Below are 25145 nucleotides of genomic sequence, written 5' to 3'. Positions count from 1 at the left end.
CTCTTCCAGCGGAGCAGTGAGAGCACTATGGAGTCCGTTGCCAGGGCGATCCAAGCCTTAAGGGAGTCTATCCCCACCGCGAGGATCCATGAGAAGGGAAGTGAAGAGTACGAGAAGGCGAATTCCAGTTACCTCTCGGGGCTTGAGAGCGACCTCAAGCCCCTGTTCATCTTCCAGCCCGCCAGCATTAGGGAGGTCGTCATCTTTGTCAATACCATCAAACCCTTTGCCGACGAGGTGCCCTGCGCCATCCGTGGTGCTGGACAGCAACCTCTCCCGGGATGTGCCAATGTGGACAATGGCATTACCCTGGACCTGGCCCTGCTCAACACTATCACGCTCACCGACGACAATTCCGTTGTTCAGATTGGAGCCGGTGCACGCTGGGGCGCAGTCTATGAAAAGCTGGACGCCCTCGGCCTCAGCGTGACGGGCAGCCGAAGTGCAATGGGAGGCGTGGGAGGGCTGGCGCTGGCAGGTTCGTCCAACTAAGTTGCCCCTGGATCTCCCCTATTCGATAAACACCCCTTAACCAACTCGCTTCCAGGCGGCCTGTCCTTCTTCTCCAGCCGCGAAGGCTTCATCTGCGATAACGTCGTCAATTTCCAAGTCGTCCTCAGCTCGGGCGAGATTGTCAACGCCAATGCCACCGAGAACGCCGACCTCTGGGTAGCCCTCCGTGGTGGCGGCAGCAATTTTGGGATTGTCACACGCTTCGACTTCCGGACCTTCAAACAAGGACTGCTCTGGGGTGGCAACGTCTTCTACTTTAAGGACAGCTTCCCAGACCAGATCAAGGCTCTGGTGACCGAGGTTACGAAGCCCGATGCGACGGACCAGACACACTTGATGATCAGCATTGGCTATTCAAGCGTCATGGCAGCCGCTTTCAAGGGTGTTGACATCATGTGCATGAATCAGTGTTACTACACCGAGGCCGTCGAGAATCCCCCGGTGCTTGAAACCCTTACGAAGATTACACCACAAATTGATGCTCTCAACTCCATGTCCTTGAAGTCTGTTGCGGCTGCGGCCTCAGAGCAGCATAAAGCCGCCCAGACCCAAGTCAGGTAAGATGATACCTTGACCATAGTCGTTGCTTGCAGTGGAGCCTCAGTCTAACCCCTGATTCCCACCTAGGGCCGCATACATCAACATGGCAGTCAAGGCCGATGACGCCACCCTGCAAGCATTCAGCGACATCTTCACGGCTGCCCTGCCTCCTCTCTTCAGTGTGGCCGGTGGCACCTACACGTTCACCCTGCAGCCCTACCCTGTCTCGCTTCTGGCCAAGTGTGATGCCAACGGCGGCAATGTGTTGGGCCTGCACGCCTCTGACGGTCCCATCGTCTCGGTCTTACTTCTTTCGTACTGGGCAAACAAGACCGATGACGGAGTCGTGATTTCCTTCATGGAAGAAACACTGGGCAAAATGCGCGACGACGCCGCGGTCAGGGGCACGCTTATCCCCTACATCTACCTGAACTACGCCTTCACAGGGCAGAAGGTGTTTGACTCGTACGGGCCTGAAAACAAGGCCAAGCTGCAGGCTGCCAGCAAGAAGTACGATCCCATTGGATTGTTCCAGAAAGGGTTTCCGGGAGGGTTCAAGCTGTTCGACTAAAACACTCGATACATGAATTGATCTGGAAAGTACGTGTAGTTAAGATAGTTGAATGGCGGGGAATGCAACTAGATGGCAAGTTTATGGGTTCGAAATCTCTCCCATCTCAGGCTTTAAGATGCAATGGACGAGACCTTCGTCTGGTGGAAGTTGCACGTTGGGTTACATACGAAGAAGAAGTCCAGGGAGGTATCTCAAGTAGCCCGGGTCTCCAGCCAGGGTTACATTGTGTGCAGTGGCAAGTAGCAGGAATCACCCTTCGTCCCCACAACATTACATCTTGCAGGTGTTTATGTACTGCAAGAAAGTCACATGGAGGATACAGGTACAAGTAGTTAAGGTAGGTATTCAACCGTTCGCAGCTACTCGATCTACCTCCTCACACCAACGTAACGTTTACCATCCTCAAATCTTCCTCCCGTGAGCTGGAGCCAACCCAGATATTATACAGCCCCATGAAGGTGGTAGGCTTAGCATTAATCCATACGCCCAAGTCCTTATAGGGAATGTTAAAGTTGACATCCCGGCTCTCCCCCGGCGCCAACTCAACTTTCTCGAACCGAACCAGTCGCTTCACAGGAAACTCCAGCCCCCTGGTCGTCGCCGGCCGGAAGTACACCTGGACGACCTCCTTGCCTTTGCGCGTCCCAGTGTTACGAACCGTTGTAGCGACCACAACGGCCTTGTTCTTCTCCTGAACCGTGGCTATGGGCGTCGAAATGTCGAACGTGGTGTAGCTCAGCCCAAACCCGAACGGCATGGGCACCGTGCGTGTCAGATTTGGGAACTGCCACGCCGATTGGTAGCCCAGTGAGGCCCACCCGCCCTGGTCGTCAGAGGGCAGGTAGTCGTACATGGCCGGGATGGCTCCGGTGTGCTGGGGCATGCTGATGGTGAGTTTGGCACTGGGATTTACACGTCCCGTCAGCAGCTCAATCAGGGCGTCGCCCGTGAACTCGCCGCCGAGGAAGCTGTGGAAGATGGCGTTGACCCGGCTCAGAGTGGACTGTTGCAACACAAAGGGCTGTCCGCCTGTGAGAATTAGCACAGTGGGAACCCCGGTGTCGAGAATTGCGTCCAACAGCTCTTGCTGTAGCCCGGGAAAGCCCAGGTCGGCATGGGCAAAGAACTCTCCGTCCGTCCGCTTGGGTGCCATGGTCATGTCCTCGGGGGCATCGGATAGGCTGCCTAGCATGAGCACCGCAAATCCTGCTTCCTTGGCCGCAGTTACGGCGTCCGGGATGCTGTTGGTTGCGTTGGTCGTGTCGACGATATCACACCCCTGGGTGAAGGTGACTCTGTCCACTCCAAAGGCGGATACGGCGCTGCGGTACAGAGACGAGCCGTAGCGGGCGTTGGACACGTTGACGGCTGCGTAGGAGCCTGGGTTGAGGATGTCACCGAAGGGGCCGATGATGGCGAGTTTACCAGTGCCTTTCAGCGGGTAGGGCAGCAGGCCGTCGTTCTTCAGCAGGACAATGCTTTCGCGCGCCATCTGTCGGGCTAGGTCCAAGTGCGCTGCCGCTCGCAGTGTCTTGTTCATGACGTTGAGGTTGGCGAGCGGCTGCTCAAATACACCAGAAGCGTACTTGATCTCGAGCATCTTGAGCACTGCAGCGTCAATAAGCTTTGCGACGCGTGTGTCGTTGATGCTGGAGATCAACGTTGGGAAGGCCGGTGGATTGCCCGGGGCCAGCTCCATCTGCAGCCCGGCATTGAGGGCCTGAAGGGCTGCGTCTTCCAAGGATGTGGCTGTTTTGGACTGTGTGTAGAGGTTCGGTATGGAGAATGCATCCGACATGATGAGCCCCTTGAATCCCAGTTTGTCGCGGAGAATATCTTGCAACATGTACTCGTTGGCTGACATGGGCACTAAGTCGACCGTGGCATACGACACCATGAGGGAGGCGGGGCTGGTCGTCTCAAGGACGTGGATGTAGGGACGCAGTTGGTCGTTGAACAGGTGGTTGATACCCCCGTACTGGCAGGCTGTGTTGACGCCACCGCGAGCATCACCGTAGACAAAGTGCTTGATGGTGCAAGCCACCTTGGTGTAGCCGTTCTCATCCTTCTCTTCCATCGTCTCCACATAAACCCGGCCAAACTCGCCGATCAAATATCCGTCTTCACCGAACCTGAGAACAGTCAATGGTTAGAAAACAGTTGCAGTCCAATGACACCATGTTGTTCCCATTATAGTCGGTTACTTACAGTTCCCCAATGCGTCCATACCTAGGCTCCCTCGCAACGTCTAGGGGCGGTGACAAGACCCATTTGACGCCGATGGAGAGCTGCTCTTCGCGAATAGCTTCAACTACGCCCTTGAACAATGGGAGGTTGAAGGACGATGACATGGCCAGGTTGCTAGGGAAGACTGTGCCGCCTGAGATGAGAAGTCCGTTTATCGAATCAGTCACGGTGATGTAGGGTATGTGAAGACGACTCGAGTTGACTTGCTCCAGGCGCAGCGAGTTCACCAGAGGCATGATGTCTTTGGCCCAGTTGAACATGGGCCCGAACCCTAGAGTGACGTGATTTATCGCAATCAGTAATCGTCACTCGTAAACCATCCCGACATGATAGACGGCAGTCATGCATATGGTGGGTTGGTTAAGGTACCCATCTGTCCATTCTGCGTTTTCTTGATGGTCTCATAGTTCGGGTTGATGGTAGAGTCCAACGACAAGATACGCCGAACACCACCCATCTGGCCAATTTTTTCTTCCCAGGTCATCTGGCTGAGGAGAGCTTGTGCTCGCTGCTGGGCAGTGCACGACTTCCCGCGGTGCTGGCATGATGAACTCGACGAAGAAGTGAAATCTGTACTGGCGGCAGTGGCAAAGGCCAGGGCTGAGAGGGCCGCATTGAGCATTGACACCATGGTGCTAGGCTTGGAAAGGGAGCTTTGTGATTCTCCGGGCAGGGCTTCATCCTTCTCGCTGTAACTGACGTCTGGATATATTTATATGCTAATCCATCTCGACGGTTGTATCCTACTACTAGTGGTAATGTCGGCGCTGGCCATGCCAGACAAAAGTAGGTACTAATACCACCTAGGTAGGTGTTACGAACTTCGCAGAAAACGAGACAAATGTCGTCAGAAGTACCCTAAAAGATGTGATGTGGCTCGAGAATTACCAAATTTCATTCAACATCTACCTTGAGCCTAGGGAGTCAAGTCGTAGAACCATGTCCCCAGTCTGCCTTGCCCAATGAGCGAGCGTTCATCCCGAGATCCGGCATCGACTAGCAAGGCCGAGGATATGGGGATTGCGGGGAATCCGGGGAGCCACCTCCTTTGAATCTCTCGGCCGGCAAAGTCGGTTTCCAACTTTCCAATACAGCGTGTAGTTGCTTACCCCTGGGCATATGTTGACTTCATGGGTCACAAGTTCACATGGTCCATCACATTTCAAATTTGGGATGACATGGTGTACTGAGGTACTCCACACATGTCGATTTTCCAAGCCAAAAGTACCTAAGCTTTGAGCGCCTCTCAGAGTAGGACTTGCAACCATCAACTTGACTGAACTCCAGCAGTGGCACTGGCATTGGCCTTGATCTCATCCACAACCTCGGGATACTTCTCGTACGTCTTTGAGCCGTCGTCGTGGTATATCTTTGCGCTGACACCAATGGTCAGATGCGCATGCTCTGCCAGCTCCCTGGGATCCTTGATTTCATTTCCGTTCTGTTCACCCGGTAGGTTAGCGAATCCGTTCTTCGAGGGGGGAGAAAGCTGGGAAAGAGAGAAAGAAAGAAAAACCCACAAAAACAACCCTCCACCTCAGATACTTCACCAAAAACGGCTTGACATGCTCAGGCCTCAGACTCTCCAACCCGTTATCCTCAAGATCAAGGTAAGTCAGCAGCAGCGGCGTAATAGGCGTAGTGTCGCTCGACATGTGGCCAAGGGCCTCGAGGTTGCCGCAGTTGTCGCATGCGCGGCTCGACGCAACGAACATGTGGTTGATGCCGGCCAGGAACGGCGACTGGGCCAGTGACGCCGCGTCCGCGTCGGCGGGGAGCTCGCCCTGGAGCGCGAGGAAAAAGAAAATGGTAAACGGTCCGTCGGCCGCCGACCGCAGCACCGCTGAGTCGACGTACCACTCGCGGTCAAAAACTGGGTCGATCTTGGCAGCCGCGGGTGCAGGTGTGGCGACGAGGGAGGTCAGTGCATGGGTTCCTCTTCCGCTGGGAACGGGACGGGGGACGCCGTTGGTGGTTGTCTTGGGGTTCTTGAGGCCCGTCATGAAGTAGGAGGCGTGGACTTTGTCGTAGAGAGGCTTCATGTGATCCTCGGGCTTTCTGATTTGGGCGTCGTTGGGCTTGACTCTCATCCAGTTGTACTTGGCATGGAGACGATCCAGGAGCTTATTGGCGGGGCCAACGAAGTCGTCGTAGATGTAGCCCAGGGCCGTGGTGTCCTTGGTGTCGTCCGAGGTGAAGAATTTGCCCTTGCGCTCCTTATAAAAGGGCAAGAGGTTCTTCTTGGCGTCAGACTGCTTCGTCGAGTCTCTAGGCTCAGGAAACCATGCATTGGGGTGGAAGGCTCGCCAGAGCTCCCAGATACGGTCAATCTGGCAATGGTGGAACCAAAAGACGGGATCGAAGGCAGCCACTGGGACATCGCTCATGTGGCCTAGGTTGACGACATTCCGCCGGTCAACTTGAACATAGCCTCCAATATTCATGTGGTAGTTGCCGTGAAAACCTTCAATCGAACCACTTCCCGTCATGTCACCGTCGACAAGCTTGTCCGAGGCGACGGCTTCTATCTTGTCATAGGGAGCCGAGTGGATCAGGTCAAAGAAGGTAGTGATTCCGCTCTGGCTGGCTCTGTTTAGCGAGGTATTGAGCGCCGGCAAGTTGTGCTCGTTCGGGGCAGACTTGGCGGCCCAGCGGACAGTCTGGACAGTTGTGTATGTTCCTCCCAACTGCAAGCGCATGACACGTTAATGGGTGTTTACTATCATGTCGGGGCAGAGCTTGACTCACCGCATCCCAGTCAGCTTGAGGCATCTGGCCACCTTCCTTGAACTGGTACGAGTATAGCGGGTTCGAAATTTCCTGCATCGTATCGAGCGGTGGCAGCTTGACCTTGATGCCAGGCTCGTTGAGCACATCGGGCAAGCGAAAATCGTACTGTCTCCATTCGTCTATGCCAGCACGCCTGACTATGACTCCTCTACCATGTCGTGCTCGGAAGTAGTCGAGATACGGAAGACGGAATGCCTTTGCCGCATTGAGGTATCTCTCCCGGTGAGGCGGATCGAACTTGCCCGCGATCTTGACCATGTTCTGGTAGATGGTTTGCTACGCTAAAGGTTAACTTCAGGTTGGACGAAAAGAACGAGGGTAGTATGATACCTCCATAAGCATCAAGTAGGGGCGGTGCCAAGTGGGGAAGATGATACGTCCATGCGGACAGTAACCCCCAAACATCTTGTTCGCTTCGAACTGGTTCGCCACACCATCCCATGCTGCTCTGGGAAATCCATGGATGCCGGCGATGGAGTAGTAACTCAGCAAATCATTTTGATCAAGGCCTGGTATATTCTTGATCACATCAGGGTTCTTTTGCATGGCAGCCAGAGCCAGCAGCATGAGGTTGAACGCGTCAGGCTGCTCGGTGAGCATCACGTCAATGTCCACGCGGACCTGGACATCGCCTGTGAGCTCCTTCATGCCGACAACAACACCTGAGGCAGCGAGGTCCATTGCGGTGGCCATGGTGCAGGTCAGCTAATGTAGGCTTTGAAGTGATGGGTGGCCAAGGGGCGTATAGGTGGCTATTTGTGTGGTTGTTGACGAAAGTCAGGGGTTTGCTGAATTCTGATCTGAGGCGGATGGTAAACCAAATAATAGGGTCTGGCCACATATTTATCGTCAACTGCTTCCGGTCCCCTTCCAGTTTGTTTGCACTATCTCTCGCGACAGCTCCCTGCTTCTCAGCTAGCCATGGTGCGTTTTCCCCTCACGGTTATCCCCGTCTTCAATTCGATACATCAGGTACCACTGTCACCGATCGTTTGTCATTGGTAAATTGTTACGCGAATTGCGTTGCTGGTCAGAGCCTGCCGGCGATGAGGATCTAGATGCGGTGTTGCCTGCATAGATATCATGCATCTCAGGCAGCCACAATCCGTTGGGGTGTTCTAGACATTGAAGGTCCGGCCAAAGACCCTCAATGGACTCGGGTTGCCATCTAGACCGCTATTTCAGGCAGTAGATGCACGCCATGGCTGTCGAGAAGTACCAGTGCCCGGCAGCCAATGGCCTTGGGCCTTAGCCGCAATCGTGACGCCCATGGTGTCAACTGGTGTTTGTGACGCAGTCTGCGTCAGAGTTGACGAGGATGATTAGGGGTTTTACAAGAATGATCAAATTGAGGCCTGCATGTGCCTCCTTCGCTTTCTAACCCCCAGTCTCCGGAGGAGGGAATTCTAGACGCAAGGCGAACGGTGAAGCAGCTCATGGCACGTTGGAGTTGGAGTCCATGGTCAGGTAACTTGCAAATTTAGCGGAGCCAATTTGGCTTGCTTGATGGGTCGTCGGTTTGGCTTGGATTGGGTATCCTTGGCTTACCTGGAGCGCTGAGACACACTCTGTGTGTCCCTGGAGAAACTCATATTCACACCTTTAGATCACACTTATACTCAGACCACTCACCCCAAAACAATCTCCTTCCAAACGGGTCCAGGGCTGAAGCTCTGGTGCACCGCCGATTTTGGCACTTTCCCCAACCCTCGCCGCTCAGCAACTCCCCAGTGCCACTCAATAACCATGACGTTGTAGGAATCCCAGGTCTAGGTCCCTCTGCGCAGGCCCATAAAACTATCCACGTCGTTTTGCGACTCCGAGAGAAGAATGACCTCGAATGGCCCCTCAGACTCGAAAAAGGTTGTTTCATTAAACCCGTCAAATAGTGCCCCTCCGTATCGAAGCCCATCCTTTCCGATAAAGTATCCTTGTGGATAAAGGACATCGACGTTCTCTAGCTTGAGGAAGATGGCCATGGTCCAGAACTGTAACAGATGGTATGGATACAGTCGTGGCGGCTCGCCGTTTGGATTGCTTGTTTCGCTAGTGTCGACATGGCAGAGGTCCATATCTAGAGTGGGCATAGTCCGCGATGTCCGTAGACCCGGGACAGGACATTCAAACGGGCTTCGCCGGCGACCGTAACCCGCTGTAGCCGTACCACCAGTCACCGGGAACAATCCCAGATTCTCCGCGGGATCCCAAACAAGGCTCACCACCCCGGTAGAGCTCCTTTTATACCATACAATCCACGTCCGGTCCCGCAGCCAGTCGTGTATGTCCCGCAAGAACTCCAACTTGAAGAAGTCAAGAGGCCTACGCCACCCAGCCCAAGAGTAACTCGGAAACCCACGCCGACGGCCAGCGGCTGGGCCGCGTAGTAGAATGAACCTGTCAAACAGGCCGGTGGGCAGGCCGTGTAGCATGCGGCACCGGAATTTCTGGGACAGGCGGCGCAGAACGCCCGCCATAGCGCGGAGGGCATCGGCGTCGTTGGTCAGGGCGCGTCGAGTGTAGTAGTCGACGAACACCTGGTATTGGTAATCGGGATTTTCTGTGTCGATGACAGCATCGGCGAGCATGGAAGTCATGCTGGATTCCTGGCGTCCGATAGTCGGGTTGTCGGCGCAGACTTCGAGACACTCGGCTGAGCGGCAGCGGAAAACGACAGCGGAGTTGAAAAAAATACAGGATTCGCCAGGAGAGAACGTGCTCTTGAAACCTGTTGGGCATACTTAGCGCAGGAGTTCTTGAGCGTTTGACCTAGGACGCTTTGGATGGCTTGATGGTGACATGAAAGGTAAGTAGGGACAGGGTGGGTAAACAGGAAGGCAAGGGCCACGAACGTCCATGCCCGGGCTTCATATACACTCCTCTTCAACTGAAGGTCTGTGCTCGCGTAAACACCGATGGAGAGCCCTTTCTCTACCTGTCTGACCAGAACTTGTCTCGGTCGGTCCCCCGGCTGAATGCCTGGGAGGCCAGCATCGGCATCATGGCCGTTTGCCGCCACAATGGTTAGCCATGCTAGCTCGTAAATCTGATCCATGACGTTGACGCCTCTTTCAAGATCGTCAGGGCTGTTTTGCAGCAAGCACAGCGCGTCGATCCAGAGAACGCGGATGTTGAGTCTCTTGGTCAAAAGAAGCGCATCCAGGAGCGTCTTGGGTAACAAATCAGAAAACCTCGGGTTGAGAAGAGCCCCGGGCACCGTAAGCTTGTCCAGGTTTGCCTTGGTAAGTTGGAAAGTCGGACAGGAGCCCCAAACATAACTGAGCGCCGCGTACTGAACGAGTTCGGTCCTTTCGACGATGCAACCTTCTACGGTGTCGATGAACCGTAGCACGCGCGATCCGGGGAAGGCCTCGCTAAACGTGGTCGTCCGAGGAAAAATGACACAGGTGTGATGAGATGTACAGTGGTCGATCCATCCACTCACCCTTGACACGTCGAGCTCAACGGGGAGCCTAGGGAGGAGGTAAGCGTAGCGTGGGCTAGAACTGGAATTTACCCCAAAGGCCAGCCAGACGTCATTCAAGCGAATTATCGCGAACCCGCCCCTTGTAATTCTAGCTCCAGAGATCCACCTCACTTCAACTTCTTTGTCGTGGGATAGGGCCCGGTATACTGAAAGGTTTCTGTGCAGCACCGTTGCCTTGCACACTAACAGGCAAAACGGGCAGTTGCTCTCGAGGATCCGGGACAGAGGCCCCAAGGAAAACTTGTTCTCAATCTCACTCTTTCTAGGGCCAATCCGAAGGGCGTCTCGCAATCCGGCTGCAAATTCGGAAAAAGGTATCTTGCAGCAGTAGCTACAAAGGTTAGCCATGACAAAAAGGGTATTGAGCGATTAGACGTCTAAAGTGGCAAAGGGTTGCGGTCAATCAGTCCCTTACTCTTCTGTGCCGTGGGAATTGGGGATAGCTAAGGTGGGTAGGCACCTTCCCATTGCAGGCGAAGATGGAAACACACTCCTCCTAACTTACTTGCGTGCCACTGCTGCCTGATCTGTACGTGATATGACAGCCGGGTTACTCACTGTCGGTTCAACCCGGTTGCACTTCATGTTGTCTCACAATCTAGAACTGTCCTCCCCTTGCTTAGACGCATTTAAAACCCTGTGTACCGTAGTACCCCTCGTAGCAACCCAAATAGGCCAACTCTAGCCTCTTCCATTGTGCGTTTGCTTCGTCTTGGATAGCCCACTTAGACTTAGTGCACTTTCACTGGCAATGTCACAGCATTTCTAAGATGTGGGATGCCGCCACGCGGAGAATAGGAGATATATGCAGATGTAAGGTAATGTGCGGATAGGCAGAGTAGTAATATTAGAAAACTCCAACTCTATATCTACATGTAGGTAAGGTAGGGATCTAAGGAAGTCTGACCTGGATTGGAGGATGGACCGGTTCGTCGCCAATCTCCATCATCTTCCTCTCCAGCAGCGCCGTCATGTGCAGTACCACCTCATGGTACTCAGGCTCGTTATATACATTAAACAGCTCCAGAGGGTCCTTATCACAATCAAACAGCTCCCACTCCTTGTGTTCCTCGCCACCCGGTCGCGCCCCCTTGATGTCCAGCGCCTCGTTGTACCAGTAAATAAGCTTGTATCGCTGGTCACGAATCCCATAGTGCGCGTAAGCGTTGTGGATAATGTCGTTGTGCATCCAGTAACGGTGGTACGCCACCTGCTGCCAGTCTGCCGGGCGCAGCCCTTGCAACAGAGGCCGGAATGATCTGCCCTGCATGTAAGACGGGACCGGAAGCTGCGCGTAGTCTAACCAGGTAGTTGCAAAGTCCACGTTGCAGATGATGTCGTCACAGACCGAACCGGCTGCGATCTCTTTGGGATATTTGATAAGGAAGGGCATCTGGAAGGACTCCTCGTACATAAATCGCTTGTCAAACCAACCGTGCTCACCAAGAAAGAAGCCCTGGTCGGACGTGTAGATGACGATGGTGTCGTCGGCCAGTCCAGGCTCCTCCCTGTCAAGGTAGTCGAGCAAGCGGCCAACACTGTCGTCCACCGACTGGATCGTACGCAGGTAACGTTGCATGTACCGTTGGAACTTGAACTCGGCCAGCTCGCCTTGAGACGTAAAAGTGAAAACCGTACCGTCCTCCTTGTCGATGAGCTTCAGAGCACGTAGCCCTTCCTCCGTGGTGGGTGCAGGTATCTTGCGCTCGCTGGCTCCTTTCTCCTGTTGAACGCGCTCACCTACCCTTCGGCCGCCGTCCGGCTGCACGAGACCGAGGTCCTGGTAGGTTAAGTCCTCGGCAACTCGCATCTTAGCAATTCTGGCAGCCTTCGCACGGTTCTTGTAGTCGTCAGTGAAGGTGTCTGGAAGCCGGATGGGGTCTTGATAGAGATTCTTGTGCCTGTCGTCGCACTCCCAGGATCGGTGCGGTGCCTTGTGATGGCACATGAGGAAGAATGGTTTGGACTTGTCGCGCCCGCGGACAAACTCGAGGCTTTTTTCGGTGATGATGTCCGTGACGTAGCCCGACTCGACATGGATACCCGAAGGTTCGATGAATTCGGGGTCCCAATACTCGCCTTGGCCGGGAAGAATAGACCAGTAGTCGAAACCCGTCGGCTGGTTCTCCACGGATTCACCCATGTGCCACTTTCCCACCATGGCCGTCTGGTAGCCTCCTGTACGGAGGTGTTTTGCGACATTTGGGAGGTGCTTATTAATCTAAGATATCGCCATGTAAGCGGCTGTTGCAGAGTAATGAAGTCGCGGAGAGAGAAAAAGGCGAATAAACTTACATGATCATCCAGTGTCATGACGCCGTTCACATGGTTGTAGGTACCACAGAGAATGGCGGCTCGAGAAGGGGTGCATATCGAGTTTGTGACATAGCAGTGGTTGAATTTCATGCCCTCGGTTGCGAGGCGGTCAATGTTGGGAGTCCTGTTGATGCCGGCCCCATAGCAACCGATGGCTTTTGATGCATGGTCATCAGCCATGATGAAGATGATATTGGGACGCTTGACACTGCGGTCGTGAGAAGGCCCCGGCTCTGCCATTTTGGCTAGTCCTGACTGTCGGCTCGAGGCCGGGGGACAACTTGAAGCGCACGAGGAGGTATGCTGCGATGAGCACGAAATCAGTTCGAATAGAGGGGCAAAAGACGCCCTCCAAAGTGAGCACCGAAGGACAAGCACACAAAGGCTCGGTAATTGTAAAATTGCGTGCTTCCATGGGGGGAGCATACTCATGTACAGATGCGACCCCTGGGTTGTCGAGACCTTGGTTGTAAGTCGGCACTCGGCCGTTCTAGAAGCTGATTGGTGCACTCGATACCGGAGGATGGGCCGATGTGTAAGTCCACCTCTCTCTCCACCTACAGTCGTGTACAATACAATCCACGAGTTACTAGTCTCATTCGCGCGAAAGGAGGGTAGGATCGGTCAGTACTAGTATCCGCAGTCGGCATCGGGCAGGTGTCATGCAGTTACACTTCCCCCACTCAGCCCCACCATGCTCGCCCTCGCATAGGTCGTGTCGACAAGGCAGGGATGGACTGTAAAGGCGCCTTAGTAGTACAGGTATTGCTCATTGTGCCCGGTGTCATGACTACCCGTACCCGAGGCGTCAAAGCTCGCCGGAAATAAGGGCCACATGCTGAAGTCGAAACTTGCCCCGTCGTACATGCCGATAAGTCCCGGATTTGGAAAAGGAGAGTCTAACGAGAAAAAGGTAGCTGGTTGCGTCCAATTCTCCTGCATCAGCGGAAGATGCCGGGAAATGGCAGCGGCGTTCTCCCATGCAGATGACTGTTCTGCAGATACCTCCCTGGATGGCTCAGTGGCGGCCTCGCGGCTGTCATCGACAAAATCTGACCGGAGAAGAAGGCTATGCACAGAGAGCCTCTGCCTGGCAACAGCAGCTTTGGAGACTCCGGGTGCCGCTCTTGGACCTTGTTCAATGTCGTGAACGGCTTCACCGGGAGAGCGGGCAAGCCCTTTGTAGCTTTCGATCAGCCTGGATAGGTCGTCACGCTGATTTGATGTCAGTATTCTCGCAAGAGTAATAACGTCGCTAGCATTGGCACAGCAAGACAGACGCACCATTGGCTCAACTGCTGCGGAGAACGAAAAGCGTCTTGAGAGAATGTCTAGACTGCGCTCTGCATTGCTGATGGCTGTCTCCATGGAGGAACTCGAGTCACCAGTCCCGCTGAATGTTCCAAAAAGAACGAGACGAGCAGCATGGTATGTGCAGACGGCTGCATCAAAATCTAGGACCTGCTCGACGTCTGCATGCTGGTCATAGTACGAGAGGATCTGAAGTATTTCCTCAGCGTTCTTAAGACAGCGGTGTCTCATTGTGCTAACATCGCGGGGTTTAATTCCCTCAATGTTTCTTGGGGTGCCGCCTCAGGGTAGCCGCTTAAGAATATGCGGTACAGATCACACTGACATTGACGAAATGACATATGCATCATGACATATCGGGGCCGCCACTCAAAATCGGCTGGACTTGTGGGCGGGTACTGGTCATCCGGGGTGAATTGGGAGGAGATGCGGCGCAAATCTGACTGGAAATGCTCGATTGCGCAGAAAAGACCCGTATGATCAATTTCCTTGAGGTATATCTGTCGGTTCAACCTTGGATTCAGCTCGAAGAGTCAGCTCAGCTCATTACATGTACATGTACAGTACAGAACGGTGGAAGTAAGGCGAGGCACTGGACTGACTTCATGATGGACCGTCGAGTAAATGCAAGCTTCACATATATGCCCCGGGACCCGAGAGTGTCGGGCTCGAGTCCCATTCCCGGTTGAAGAAAACTCGTTGTGGCTTCTTTTTGGTCCCCGAATTCGGGGTACTCGCAGGGCAGTTGGAATTGGATGATTTCAGGCCGGCACAGCTCGAATTCCTTCAGGCCCACGCAGAAAACATCCTCAAGGAGGTAGAGGGACCAAAATGTCCTTCTCCGCACCTCCTGTGCCACCTGGTCGAGCTCGGGATGCTCGTAGTTGAGCCGCAGAGCAACGGCTGAGCGTGCGGCGAGCCCCGCGAGCATAAAGGCCCTCCTGGGTTTTCCCGACTCTGCCCTATAACGAATAACCAGCAGCAATGCTTGAAGGTGAAAGATGGAGGGTTCCTCCAATCGGTCCAGGATGTGGTGCTCGCTCTCGTGTGCCCATTTCTCTCGGTAAGCTGAATGTCGGCTGTGTACGAGGGCCGTGATGGCACACAGGGAGAGCTTCAGCGCGTGGTTAATAGTCCTTTCACGGCATCTCTTCTTCACAGTAGCCTCGTGCAGGAAGCTGTAGGCGGGGAGGCAATGTAGATGGCTGAAGTAGTGATCGACTAGTTCGTCCACGACATGGTGCGGGGGTTATCATCATGATGAAGTCGAGGATCCTGCGCTGTTGTACAGTCCTGGTCCCATGTCAGAACTGCCGCTCCCGAATCCGAGTCGGAGAGAGTATGCGTAGGCGTGTTGTCCAATGCGCGACTCTCGCTTGGCGGCCCGGGCGTGAAGCTGGACTCGGAGACGTTGAACCCGGGCTGGGATTTGGACTTGGAGACACCAATGGCAGGATATGAGCACAGCCGACCTCGTCGAGTGCAGTTAGCACAGCGGGGTGATTCCCCTGAGCATCGAACTTTCATGGCACGACACTGTACACAGGCATGCGCGCCGCGGTACTTTGGCGGCAGGCGTGGAGGGTCACGGGCTGCTGTGAGCCCGTCTCCTTTGGGCTGTAACGAGCATCCCGAGTCGATTCCGAGACGCTTACACGTCCCGCAGGAAGGCCTCGCTCCGTCACATCGGACCTATGGACGCGTCAGACCCGATTTGCGCCATGTATTGCTGGATGCATCATGCATGGACGCTATCTCCTTTGTGAGCTTCCGGTGCGATATACCTTCCGCACACGACATTGCACACAGACGGTCTTCATCTTGAACGGTCGGGTTAGAGCTCGCCGGAGATCCCAGATTCACAACCACAGTCCCTCAAAAATTGAAGAAACCTTGGATTGGCTCTCAACTCGATTGAAATTTAAAGTTATCGCAAAGTTATCGGCCATCTGGTAGCAGCTGCGAAGCCCGTCGACGTGGCGTTATGCATGGCAGGAGCCGGGAAGGTAATCTGCGGGACAGTGGAGCATTGTGGGCCTCGACTCTCCTCGAGCTCCCTCCGCCCTCCAAGCTCCGCAATCCCCAGTCCCAAACCCCAGGTTCTTGAGGGAGAAACATTGAGAGGCCACTCAACCAATAACTGACAGCCCCGACCGAGTACCGACCCGGCTCGCTGGATCAAGGGGGTCAAAGCAAAGCTCGATCAGGGTTACTTGCGCACTCCGCGTCTCCGACATGTTTGACTCGAGAGAAAGGCCCAGGATTAGAGGCCTGACGAATAGTTACCTAGGTAGGTACTGTATTCTGCCATTCTGACCAGAATTGTGCAATCTTGACTAGGACCATACATCAAGAGAGCAATCAAATGCAAGCATCATCAGCATTCAGCACCATCGCGTCTGGGTCTCAAATGGGTTCCCTTTCAAAGTCCCGATTCCCCATTCCACCAAAAAGTTCGCCAGATGTCCATATTCCCCAGGCCGGGGAGCAGCAGCGCATCTGGCTCTTCAGCCATCAGCTCTATAACTACCGGCTTGGTCACCATTGGTCTTTGAGATTCGCATGTGTCCAACCAGACATCTTCCTTTGATCTCTGAGTTCTTTGCCTTAAGATTTCCCATCTTCCACTCCACGCCATGACTCGTCTCGGCAACTTCAGGGCATACTGCCTCGTGGCCCTGAGCTGCGTTGGGTCATTTCTCTTTGCCTACGACACGGGCATCGTCGGCGGCGTCCTCACTCTTGATTCTTTTCAGAGGGACATGAACTTCACGGCCGCCGAAAAGGCCAATGTCAGCTCTCTTTCAGCGAGCCTTCTACAAGCCGGGGGTAAGAGCACCAAGCTCCACTTCTGCGCAGGTCATGTCAATCACTGACACGAATTTTCTTTTTTTCCCTCCTTGTGTACAGCCTTCTTTGCGTGCTTCTTTGCCTGGCCCTTCACTGCTCGCTTCGGTCGGCGATGGTCCCTTGTTCTCGCTTCCTGGATCTTCATCGTCGGTGCTGTCTTGCAGATCATCAAGGTTAACGGGGTTGGGGCCTGGTACACCGGGCGTTTGATATCGGGGTTTGGTGTGGGCATTGCCACGGTTGTCATTCCCATGTACAGCGCCGAAATGGCACCCAAACAGAACCGGGGACAACTTGGAAGCAGTGAGTTCCAAGTCATCAGCACTACTAGTAGCTACCTAGGAGCCTGCATCGTTGCTAACATTGTTGTCTAGTGTTCCAGTTCTTCTTCACCCTGGGAGTGATGACTTCATATTGGATCGACTACGCCGTGGCGAAGCATTTAGAGTCGTCCAGCCTACAGTGGCGGGTTCCCGTGGCTCTGCAGCTCGTTCCAGGCGGAATACTCGGTTTGGGCATGCTGTTGACAAAGGAAAGCGTCAGATGGCTCGTCAAGCGCGGTGATCACGAAGGCGCATTGGCATCGCTGACTTGGATAAGAGGGGATGAAGATCACGCTATCGTTAAGCAGGAGTGCGTATACCCCTACAACCGTGGTTTGATATATGGGTTTGCAAACTCCCCTAACAAACGTATAGGATGGATGAGATCCTCGAGGGTATCAGAGAAGAAGAGAGCCTCACCGAAGGCCTCACATGGAAAGAATACCTCCTGCCGACCAACCGGTGGCGATTGATGATTGCTATCACCCTGCAGATTGGTAAGTACCACCGTACCTATTCAGTGGTTCCGACAGGTCCCCGGGCTCAATTATTTGCTAACGCGGTTCCTTGGCAGGTGTCCAGCTTACCGGCAACACGTCCCTTGCATACTGTACGCTGACCATGTGTCGAAATAGCCCGGGAGAGACTGACACGTGAATAGTCTCGCCCCAAATTTTCAACGCAGTCGGAGCAGGAGATAACTCACTACTGATTAGCGGCTTCTTTGGCGTTGTCAAGGTGGCCTCATGTCTGTTCTTCCTGGTTTTCCTGGTCGAGAGAATCGGACGACGAGGCTCGCTGCTTGGGGGTGCCTTCATGATGGGCGTCTTCATGCTTATTGTGGCCGTGCTCACCGCTACCCATCCCCCTAGCGCAAGCTCTGGAATGACCAGCACCTCCATTGCTTCTCTGCTGATGATATATCTTGAGGCAAGTAAGTGATCATGTGGGCTTGTCCCGTCGTTTGAGTTTTGAGTTATAGAATCAGCGAACGCTAATGGCGTTCCAGTGACTTACAACTTGTCATGGGGCCCTGTACCGTGGGTAAGGCATCCGAATATGTCTTTCCCGGACTAGTTTGAGCTCTAAGACTGACCTCAAAACCTAATAGCTTTACATGAGTGAAATATTTCCGACTCGAATCCGCGAAGGGGGAATCGCCGTGGGCACTGCAACCCAGTGGTTGTTCAATTTCACGTTTTCTCAGATTACTCCTCACGCCGTCGACAATCTGGGCTGGAGAACATTTCTGATGTTTGCCATCTTTAACTGGGCCCTCGTCGTCTATACATGGTTCTTCATTAAGGAGGTACGCGTTGTTACCTTCATATTGATACACGATCTTCCATATGCTAACAATCATTTCTGCAACAGACGAAAGGGCGGTCTCTCGAGGAGATGAACCTTGGTGAGCTTGGCAGCATTCATTACTAGATCGCCTATCACTGACATGGGCACTTCCAGTGTTCAATCGAAGAAGCGGCAACTCGGCCACGAATCAAACACCGACAAGGGCAGAGAAAATAACCATATCGAGCATGAAGCTTAGACCTGTTCAAGCCTGAGCCGGGGAGTGGGAATGGGCGGATTGCCCAAGAGGGAGCCGCCACGTTCTGACATCTGGTACAAGGACCAAGCGTTGCATGTATAGAGTCCTCCATGTGCACCCCTCTCCACTTAGGGTCGGGTGTTCGGGATAGGACTCGGTGTTACGATCCTATTCCATCGATGACACCGTAGAATTACCTACCTACCTAATCTCCGTTCATTTCCGGTTGGGTCTGCATAACAATAACCCCTGAACTCCGTGACCAACAGTAACCCTTGCTGCCGACTGGCCGGTGCCGATACCTGGGCGATGGGTATAACGGATTTAGCCGCAGGGCGACCCAGATGTTGACAACTGCCATTGGTCAATCTGTGCAGTGTGCAACGACATGGGAGTAAAGAGCTTGGTCTGCTGGCTACCTACTTATGCCGGCTCGGTGTGGGGCCTACTTACGGTAGGAGTCGGTCGGTAAGAAAGCTTAATCCAGGAATTGTAGATCTACAGATATTGAGATATTGAGGTGTCTGCTATCGCCCCGGAATCGATAAATTCCTCTCCCATCCGTAATGTAGAGCCACACGTTGCTTGATCTGACATCAAGCAGCCGCTACTACCATTGCCTTAACCCCAAGTGATCAGCATAGCCCACAATGGCTTCGTTTCTCGTCACTGGCGCCTCTCGGGGTTATGGACTCGCACTCGTCCGTGAGCTAGCATCCATGCCGAGCTCTGAGGTTAGCAAAGTCCTGGCATCCGCACGCAGCGAGTCGCCTGCTTTGGGTGAGCTCGTCCAGCAATCTTCTGGCCAGGTAGCCGTGATCAAGTTTGATGTCACGGACCAGGACTCGATCCAAAAAGCGGCCGTCGAAGCGGTAACCCAGTTGGGGGGCAAAGGACTCGACGTCTTGATCAATAATGCCGGAGTGGCCTACTGGAATCCTAACGGGATTCGAACCATGTAAGTGATTGGAAACTTTAGGTTCTGTTGCAATGAATGTCCTTGGGCTCAGAAGCCCTGGGAAATAGGGAGAACCTCGAAGACGCCTTCGCTGTTAACGTGTTGGGAGCTCATTGGGTCACCCGAGAGTTTCTGCCACTGCTGCAACAGGGGCATCTGAAAAAAGTCATGAATATGTAAGTCTTCAAGCTGCCCCCGTCTGTTGGTGACCGAAAGAGCTCTCAATGCTAAACTGAGGCAACTTAGCTCGTCAGCTGCCGCCTCCATAACCCTCGCTCGCGATTTCACCCATCTTAAGAATCCGGCGTATAAGATCTCGAAAGCAGCCTTGAACGCTCTCACTGCTCAATTCGCCCTGGAGTATGAGAAGGAAGGCTTCACAATTTTTGCGGTTTCCCCAGGCGTACGCCGCATCTCGATCCTGTCATTGTTTAAGTTGCCCCCCTGGAGAATCTCATGGATGCTGACGGTACTGTTGATTAGTGGATGAAAACCGAGATGGGAGGTGGCGACGCGGCAGATTTAACGCCAGAAGAGAGCGCTAAGGCCGCATTGAATTTCATCTTCAACAAGGGAAAAGAGCTCAATGGAAGATTCCTAAAAGTTCATATCAAGGGGTGGGAGAACCGCAAGGGAAGGGCCGCCTATGACGGGACTGACGCTCCGTGGTAGTGGCTAAGGGTTCTATTGCAACACACAAAGAAGATGAGACTGGTGGATGTAGTAAGATAAGCTCCCTGGAGAACGCGGGAGCATGAGCAGGTATGATGAAAGTAGTGATATTGTGCCTCGAGGTGACAAAGGGAAGATGGGAGCTTAAGAGAACCATATATATACAAAAGAGAGCTTGCCACAGTCAGGGGGATCTTAACAGGGGTTAAGAGAGCCCCACAGACAGGGTCCAGAATACAACAGTTTCCAAATTACTCCCTGGAGTGCCTGGATGCTAGTACATATTGTATAGGTCCTTGGCCGTTGGGTTGTGTGTATGGTAGCCACTGTCGAGCACAACTGATGAGAGATGTCGAGGTTTTCCATTGTTTTGATACCTCTGTGATCCATCCCCTTCCTGCCCCTTTCCGCCGCCACCAACCGGCTGGAATCTAACCTTGACACCGGTAAGCATAGACATAAAGTAATGCGGCATCTCCTCCTCTGGCGGGAAGTTGGTGATCTCGATATCAAACTCCCGCAGCAATGCAGGCACAACCTTGAACACGATCAGCTCCGCCAAATATCTACCCGGACAAGCCCTGGGAACACCGCCCCATATCAGGTTATTCCGCTCCATCACTCGAACTCGTCCCGGGTTCTCCTCGTCCAACCACCGGCCAGGATTGTACTGGCTGGCATCGCTGCCAAAGATCTCAGTGTTCCGATGCAGCGAAACCGGATTGCATCCAACAACCGTGCCGGCTGGGAAATAGTAGCCATGCAGCGACACCCCGCCCGCAGGCACTTTGCGGGAGAGCGACATGCCGATCACTGGGTACAATCTTTGGGCCTCCTTGATGCTGGCTTGGGCATATCGAAGACAGATAGCTTCGTCATAGGATATCTGACCACCTGGGAGTTTGCGGGTTTCCTCCGCGACCGTTGCATGGACTGCCGGGTGAGTGCCGATCATAGCCAATACCGAAGTTAGAGTTGCACAAAGGGTTTCGTGACCGGCGCCAAAGTTTGTGATAGCAAGGCGACGTAGGTATGTCTTTGTAAACTCGGGACGTTGCTTATGACGTTGGATCAAGTCCGCGAGGAGGTCCCGTCGTGCATCATTCTCGCCTTTAACACGGGGGTTGTTGCCGATGGCATTGGTGATCCTCTTGGATGTCTTTTGGTACACAGGCTGGTCCAAATGAGTTAGTGTTAGCCCATTCACCCGACCCTGATATCAGTAACACACCGTGAAGAATGGTTTGAAGTTCTTGGGTGTCCTGTAAGTCACGTTCCATATGTTTGAGAAAGCTCGACTGAGGGATTTGGAGAAGAATGCGAGAGTGGTAACCGCGGGGAAGAGACCGAAGACGCTCTTCCGTTTCCAGCCAAGGTAACTCTGGGTGCTTGTGCCCCCATCCGACCTGTTCTTGATGTATCCCGGAGACCAGGATAGCACAACAGCTCCGAGACATTCGACGGCAATGATGTGCATCCATTCCTTGAGATCTACTTCGGCGCCATCCACCGCATGAAGCTCGCTAACCGCTCTCTTGATGACGCTGTCAACTGCTGGCTCGAACTTCTTGATGTTGGCTGTCATGTACAGTGGACCCATGAGTCTTCTCTGGAGCCTGTACCGCTTCATGTCGAATTCGGATAGCAAATCCAACGTGTCCGGGAATCGGACATTGAGGCGCCAGTCTATCGATGGCTTGGTCAATGCAGTAGCCACTGAGTCATCCATGTTAGAGACCGTGACTGTTCATGTTGCCGGCTGCCCAGGACCCGGGAGGCTTCAAGTCTGATCCCTCGCTGCCACTTGGCACTCACAGTAGAACTCCGATTTTTCGTAGCCGTTGCTCGCATCTACAGTTGTCAGATCGAACGAATATGGAAGGAAGATGGGATCAATATATGGATAGTTACTGTATATCGTCTTGAAGGCATCTATAGAGTCGAACCAAACTTCGTTTGGCCCTATGCGAACAACAGGCCCATACTTCTTGTGGAGTGACTTGGCTAGCTCTCGTGCAAGTCCATTACGGACGTGAATTGCCTGCCAAACATTGGAGAAGATTGCGAGTTTTGGACCTGGAATTCGGGCCAAGGGATGGAAAAACATGCGGTAGGTGGCAAGGATGAGAAAACACAGAAAAGCGAGCTCTAGGGGGGTTATAAGACAAGTAACAATCGCCGGCACATGCTCCCCCATGTTCACCATCTCCTACCTAGGTAGGTAGGAAGAAGCCAAAGAATAGACCGGAGGGGCCCTCAGTCGCGGTCATGACGGTGGTTGTTGACCGCGAGCGAAGACACAAAAGGACAAAATTTCTGGCGACGAGCAGTCGAGGACGAGGAGAGTGGAGACGTGCCCACCCCTTATAAGGTTAGGGTTGCCAGGATAGCGCAAAATTCCCGCGATCGCGCTTCCAAATCCAGACAATGCATTCCAGCAGCAGCTTCACTGCGGCGGTCCAAGGCTCAACACATCCAGCCCGCCCTGCAGCTGCGACTTGCTTGGCATCCTCCCCAGGGACATAAGCTGCGCGCATTGCGACATGGCCGGATCCATTCCCATGCTTGCCATGGCCACGACGGTTTCGCCCTTGGCATAGTACGCCACCCACTTGCCTTGGTCAGGATCGCCCTGCAGTACCAAATCGTCCCATCCGCTGGCCATCGTGTTTCCGCAGTAGCGCAGCTGCGATCCGAGAGCGCTCCAGAACACGGGCGTGTAGAATTGCGGCTTGATGTTGGGGTTCACAATGTGACTCGCCGCCGTGCGGCCCGCGTTCTGTGCCACGTTCCAGTGCTCGATGCGCACAAACTTGCCCTCTCCGCCCGGACCCCAGTAGGGGTGCGTCGCGATATCGCCAATGGCGTACACGTCCTTCAGACCGACGACGGAAAACGACTCGTCTACTTTCAAGCTCCCGTCTTGTTCGAGCCGAACCACGCTGTTGTCTTTCAGGTACTCGGTCGCGGGCGCGACACCGACACCGAGAATGACGAGGTCAGCATCGAGCTTTGTCCCATCTTTGAGGCAGACGCAGCCGACATTGGACGGGTTGGATGTGGACGGCTCAGCCTTCTCGACGCCCGCCGACATGTAAAACTTGACTCCTTTCGCCTCGACACCCTTCCTGATGATGTTGCCCACCCGCTCCCCGAGTACGCGTTCCAGCGGCGCCTTCTCCATGCCGACCACCGTCACGTCGTTGCCGTTCGCCGTCGCAACTGCGATCTCCATGCCGATGAATGAAGACCCGATAATGACAATCTTCTTGCCCTTATCCCCGATTGCCTCGACGATCTTCTTCGCGTCGTGCACATTTCGGAGGGTAAAGATATTGCCCAAGACCTTGAAACCCTGAAGCGGGAGTAGACGTGGTGTGCCGCCGGTTGACAGGACAAGCTTGGTATACGCAAACTTGCCGCCCGACTTGGTCTTGACAGTCTTGGTCGCGAAATCTACACCGGTCACCTCGTCATTGACAATATCCACACTCCCACTCTTGAACCAGCCTTCGTCTCGCCACTGTAGCTTCGCCAAGTCTGTCATGAGGGCTTTGCTGAGTTTCGGACGGTCTATGGGCAGGTAGCCCTCGTTGGAGATCAGGGTGATGGCGCCCTGATAGCCCTTCTCTCGCAGGCCCTCGATAACGCCCAAGGATCCGGATCCGCCGCCAACAACCAAAACTTTGTCTAACCCGGACACTGAGCATTTGAAGTTTGGCTTGCGATGTCCCAGTTTGATCGTTTCCGCGTCGCCCGTGATGTAGACGGCGCCGTCGCGCTCGGTAGCTTTGAACACGGGGAGGGCGTTGAGGGCGGGAGCATCTTCGACGTCGCCAGTCTTAGCGTTAAAGCAAGCTGTAAGCAACATACGCCGTTAGCAAGGTGCGAAGGCGGGGGCAGAAGACTGCCTCACTTACCCCCGTGCCATGGGCAGGTGAGCTTCCCGTTCGTCCCAAGCACGCCCTTGACGAGCGGTGCTCCGTAGTGGGTACAGCGGGGACCGAGTGCTTGGACTTTCCCGCCTGCGTTCAGTAGGAGCACTTTGGCGTCGAGGCCCTCGACTTCGACCTCTTGTTTCTCTCCTGGTTGCAGAGCAAGCGAGCTAACGCCCTTCAGTTTGTACTCTTGTGCCATTTTCCCCAAATTTGCCGAGAAGGACCGTTGGCCAGATGACGCTGGGGAGCAAAGGAATCGTCCAATTCGGAGGGCTAATCGCGTGTTGTGAGTCGTGTAAAGTGCTAAAGTCATCAGGATGGCAGCTGGGGCAGCTAGGAGGGGAAGGGAGGAGGGGACGGGAAAGCGAAGGAGGGGCCAGCAGCAATTGCGCTGCGTCCTTCGGTTCTTTCGCAACTACCGTACCTGGGGGAAGGAGCTGGAGGGGCATTGATTACGCAAGAACCTGGAACCTAGTACTGGCCAAAGTAACGATGTATCCTGTAAAGAACCATTAGATACCTTACACATTATTCCACACAACCTGCACTTTGCACGCATGTATGTACACCCATCCTGTATCGAACAAGCCAATACCGAGAGAGTTGCTTGGCTGAGCTTGGTGGAACGGTGGATGGACACAGCCTGGAAGCCACGCATTGTCGGGGCGATGTAATCGCACAGTCCCTATTGGTTCGATTGTGCGACAGGGCCCACTAAAGCTTGGTGGGGTCGGAATTGGAGAAGCGTGGGTCAGGTTGCGCCCGTTGCAGTGATGGGTCGACGTTGACACCTCAACATGCCTCGAGCATGAAAGGGAATGCCCTTTCTAGTTGTCCGGGTGTGATAAGCGAACTACGGAGTATTGCGGACAATCATTGGGTCGATTAGTTTTCTGGTCATGTTCTGAAGTCGAAGTGAAGACGGGAATATGCCAGAGCGGGGCATACGGATACTTATCTTATCTAGCCTTAAAGTTAACAACTTCAGTCAACACGGAGTGCAGGACGTCCAGCGTCTCGCTCTTGCTCCAGCCTGCCCTCTGGATGCGCGCGAAAGGAGCAAGTACAACCCTCACCTGC

The 25145-nt window shown here is 54.0% G+C and overlaps 9 protein-coding genes across 9 annotated transcripts; 3 read left to right on the top strand and 6 right to left on the bottom strand.

The window, feature by feature from the left end:
* Nucleotides 1-27: 27 nt before the first annotated feature.
* Nucleotides 28-1624, top strand: N656DRAFT_708583 (FAD-binding domain-containing protein; the record flags this gene model as incomplete). Its single annotated transcript, XM_064811519.1, has 3 exons — nt 28-478; nt 548-1070; nt 1141-1624. The coding sequence occupies 3 exons, from the start codon at nt 28-30 to the stop codon at nt 1622-1624; spliced, it is 1458 nt and encodes a 485-aa protein (XP_064670559.1).
* A 379-nt stretch (nt 1625-2003) lies between these two features.
* On the bottom strand, nt 2004-4496 carry N656DRAFT_708304 (glycoside hydrolase family 3 protein; the record flags this gene model as incomplete). The annotated part of the gene is made up of 3 exons (XM_064811497.1): nt 2004-3759; nt 3836-4145; nt 4244-4496. The coding sequence occupies 3 exons, from the start codon at nt 4494-4496 to the stop codon at nt 2004-2006; spliced, it is 2319 nt and encodes a 772-aa protein (XP_064670558.1).
* Nucleotides 4497-5073: 577 nt separating this feature from the next.
* N656DRAFT_828726 (Di-copper centre-containing protein) lies at nt 5074-7843 on the bottom strand. The gene is made up of 4 exons (XM_064818553.1): nt 6995-7843; nt 6623-6940; nt 5395-6561; nt 5074-5315 (listed from the first exon to the last, which is right to left on the bottom strand). The coding sequence occupies exons 1-4, from the start codon at nt 7355-7357 to the stop codon at nt 5142-5144; spliced, it is 2022 nt and encodes a 673-aa protein (XP_064670557.1). The 5' UTR covers nt 7358-7843; the 3' UTR covers nt 5074-5141.
* Nucleotides 7844-8299: 456 nt separating this feature from the next.
* N656DRAFT_828725 (HET-domain-containing protein) lies at nt 8300-10733 on the bottom strand (the record flags this gene model as incomplete). Its single annotated transcript, XM_064818552.1, has 5 exons — nt 8300-9389; nt 9431-10134; nt 10336-10444; nt 10654-10675; nt 10707-10733. The coding sequence occupies 5 exons, from the start codon at nt 10731-10733 to the stop codon at nt 8434-8436; spliced, it is 1818 nt and encodes a 605-aa protein (XP_064670556.1). The 3' UTR covers nt 8300-8433.
* Nucleotides 10734-11040: 307 nt separating this feature from the next.
* Nucleotides 11041-12704, bottom strand: N656DRAFT_708042 (sulfatase; the record flags this gene model as incomplete). Its single annotated transcript, XM_064811477.1, has 2 exons — nt 11041-12369; nt 12444-12704. 2 exons carry the CDS (start codon nt 12702-12704, stop codon nt 11041-11043), a joined length of 1590 nt encoding a protein of 529 aa, XP_064670555.1.
* A 250-nt stretch (nt 12705-12954) lies between these two features.
* On the bottom strand, nt 12955-15595 carry N656DRAFT_789117 (uncharacterized protein; the record flags this gene model as incomplete). Its single annotated transcript, XM_064816752.1, has 7 exons — nt 12955-13021; nt 13456-13679; nt 13749-14043; nt 14088-14288; nt 14378-14996; nt 15065-15392; nt 15560-15595. 7 exons carry the CDS (start codon nt 15593-15595, stop codon nt 12955-12957), a joined length of 1770 nt encoding a protein of 589 aa, XP_064670554.1.
* Nucleotides 15596-16411: 816 nt separating this feature from the next.
* On the top strand, nt 16412-18382 carry N656DRAFT_708557 (general substrate transporter; the record flags this gene model as incomplete). Its single annotated transcript, XM_064811514.1, has 9 exons — nt 16412-16604; nt 16686-16928; nt 17000-17258; nt 17324-17445; nt 17523-17558; nt 17610-17882; nt 17958-17992; nt 18060-18257; nt 18323-18382. The coding sequence occupies 9 exons, from the start codon at nt 16412-16414 to the stop codon at nt 18380-18382; spliced, it is 1419 nt and encodes a 472-aa protein (XP_064670553.1).
* A 599-nt stretch (nt 18383-18981) lies between these two features.
* On the top strand, nt 18982-20127 carry N656DRAFT_730350 (NAD(P)-binding protein; the record flags this gene model as incomplete). Its single annotated transcript, XM_064812623.1, has 4 exons — nt 18982-19455; nt 19524-19631; nt 19702-19858; nt 19939-20127. The coding sequence occupies exons 1-4, from the start codon at nt 19148-19150 to the stop codon at nt 20125-20127; spliced, it is 762 nt and encodes a 253-aa protein (XP_064670552.1). The 5' UTR covers nt 18982-19147.
* A 274-nt stretch (nt 20128-20401) lies between these two features.
* N656DRAFT_708037 (cytochrome P450) lies at nt 20402-24264 on the bottom strand (the record flags this gene model as incomplete). The annotated part of the gene is made up of 6 exons (XM_064811474.1): nt 20402-21301; nt 21359-21843; nt 21943-21978; nt 22039-22273; nt 22601-23985; nt 24123-24264. 6 exons carry the CDS (start codon nt 24262-24264, stop codon nt 20402-20404), a joined length of 3183 nt encoding a protein of 1060 aa, XP_064670551.1.
* Nucleotides 24265-25145: the final 881 nt, after the last annotated feature.

The sequence above is a fragment of the Canariomyces notabilis genome (assembly GCF_033297395.1).
Source record: "Canariomyces notabilis strain CBS 508.74 unplaced genomic scaffold N656scaffold_9, whole genome shotgun sequence".
Lineage (NCBI taxonomy): Eukaryota > Fungi > Ascomycota > Sordariomycetes > Sordariales > Chaetomiaceae > Canariomyces > Canariomyces notabilis.
This window is presented reverse-complemented; position numbering and strand designations above follow the sequence as displayed.

What these genes read in the sequence shown, in the direction of transcription:
- N656DRAFT_828726 (XM_064818553.1), bottom strand. Translation starts at nt 7,357, where the DNA reads ATGGCCACCGCAATGGACCTCGCTGCCTCAGGTGTTGTTGTCGGCATG. An exon ending in CTCAAGCTGACTGGGATGCG is followed by an intron (nt 6,562 to 6,622) that starts GTGAGTCAAGCT and finishes ATGCGCTTGCAG; the next exon opens with TTGGGAGGAACATACACAAC. An exon ending in TGAGGTGGAGGGTTGTTTTT is followed by an intron (nt 5,316 to 5,394) that starts GTGGGTTTTTCT and finishes CCGGGTGAACAG; the next exon opens with AACGGAAATGAAATCAAGGA.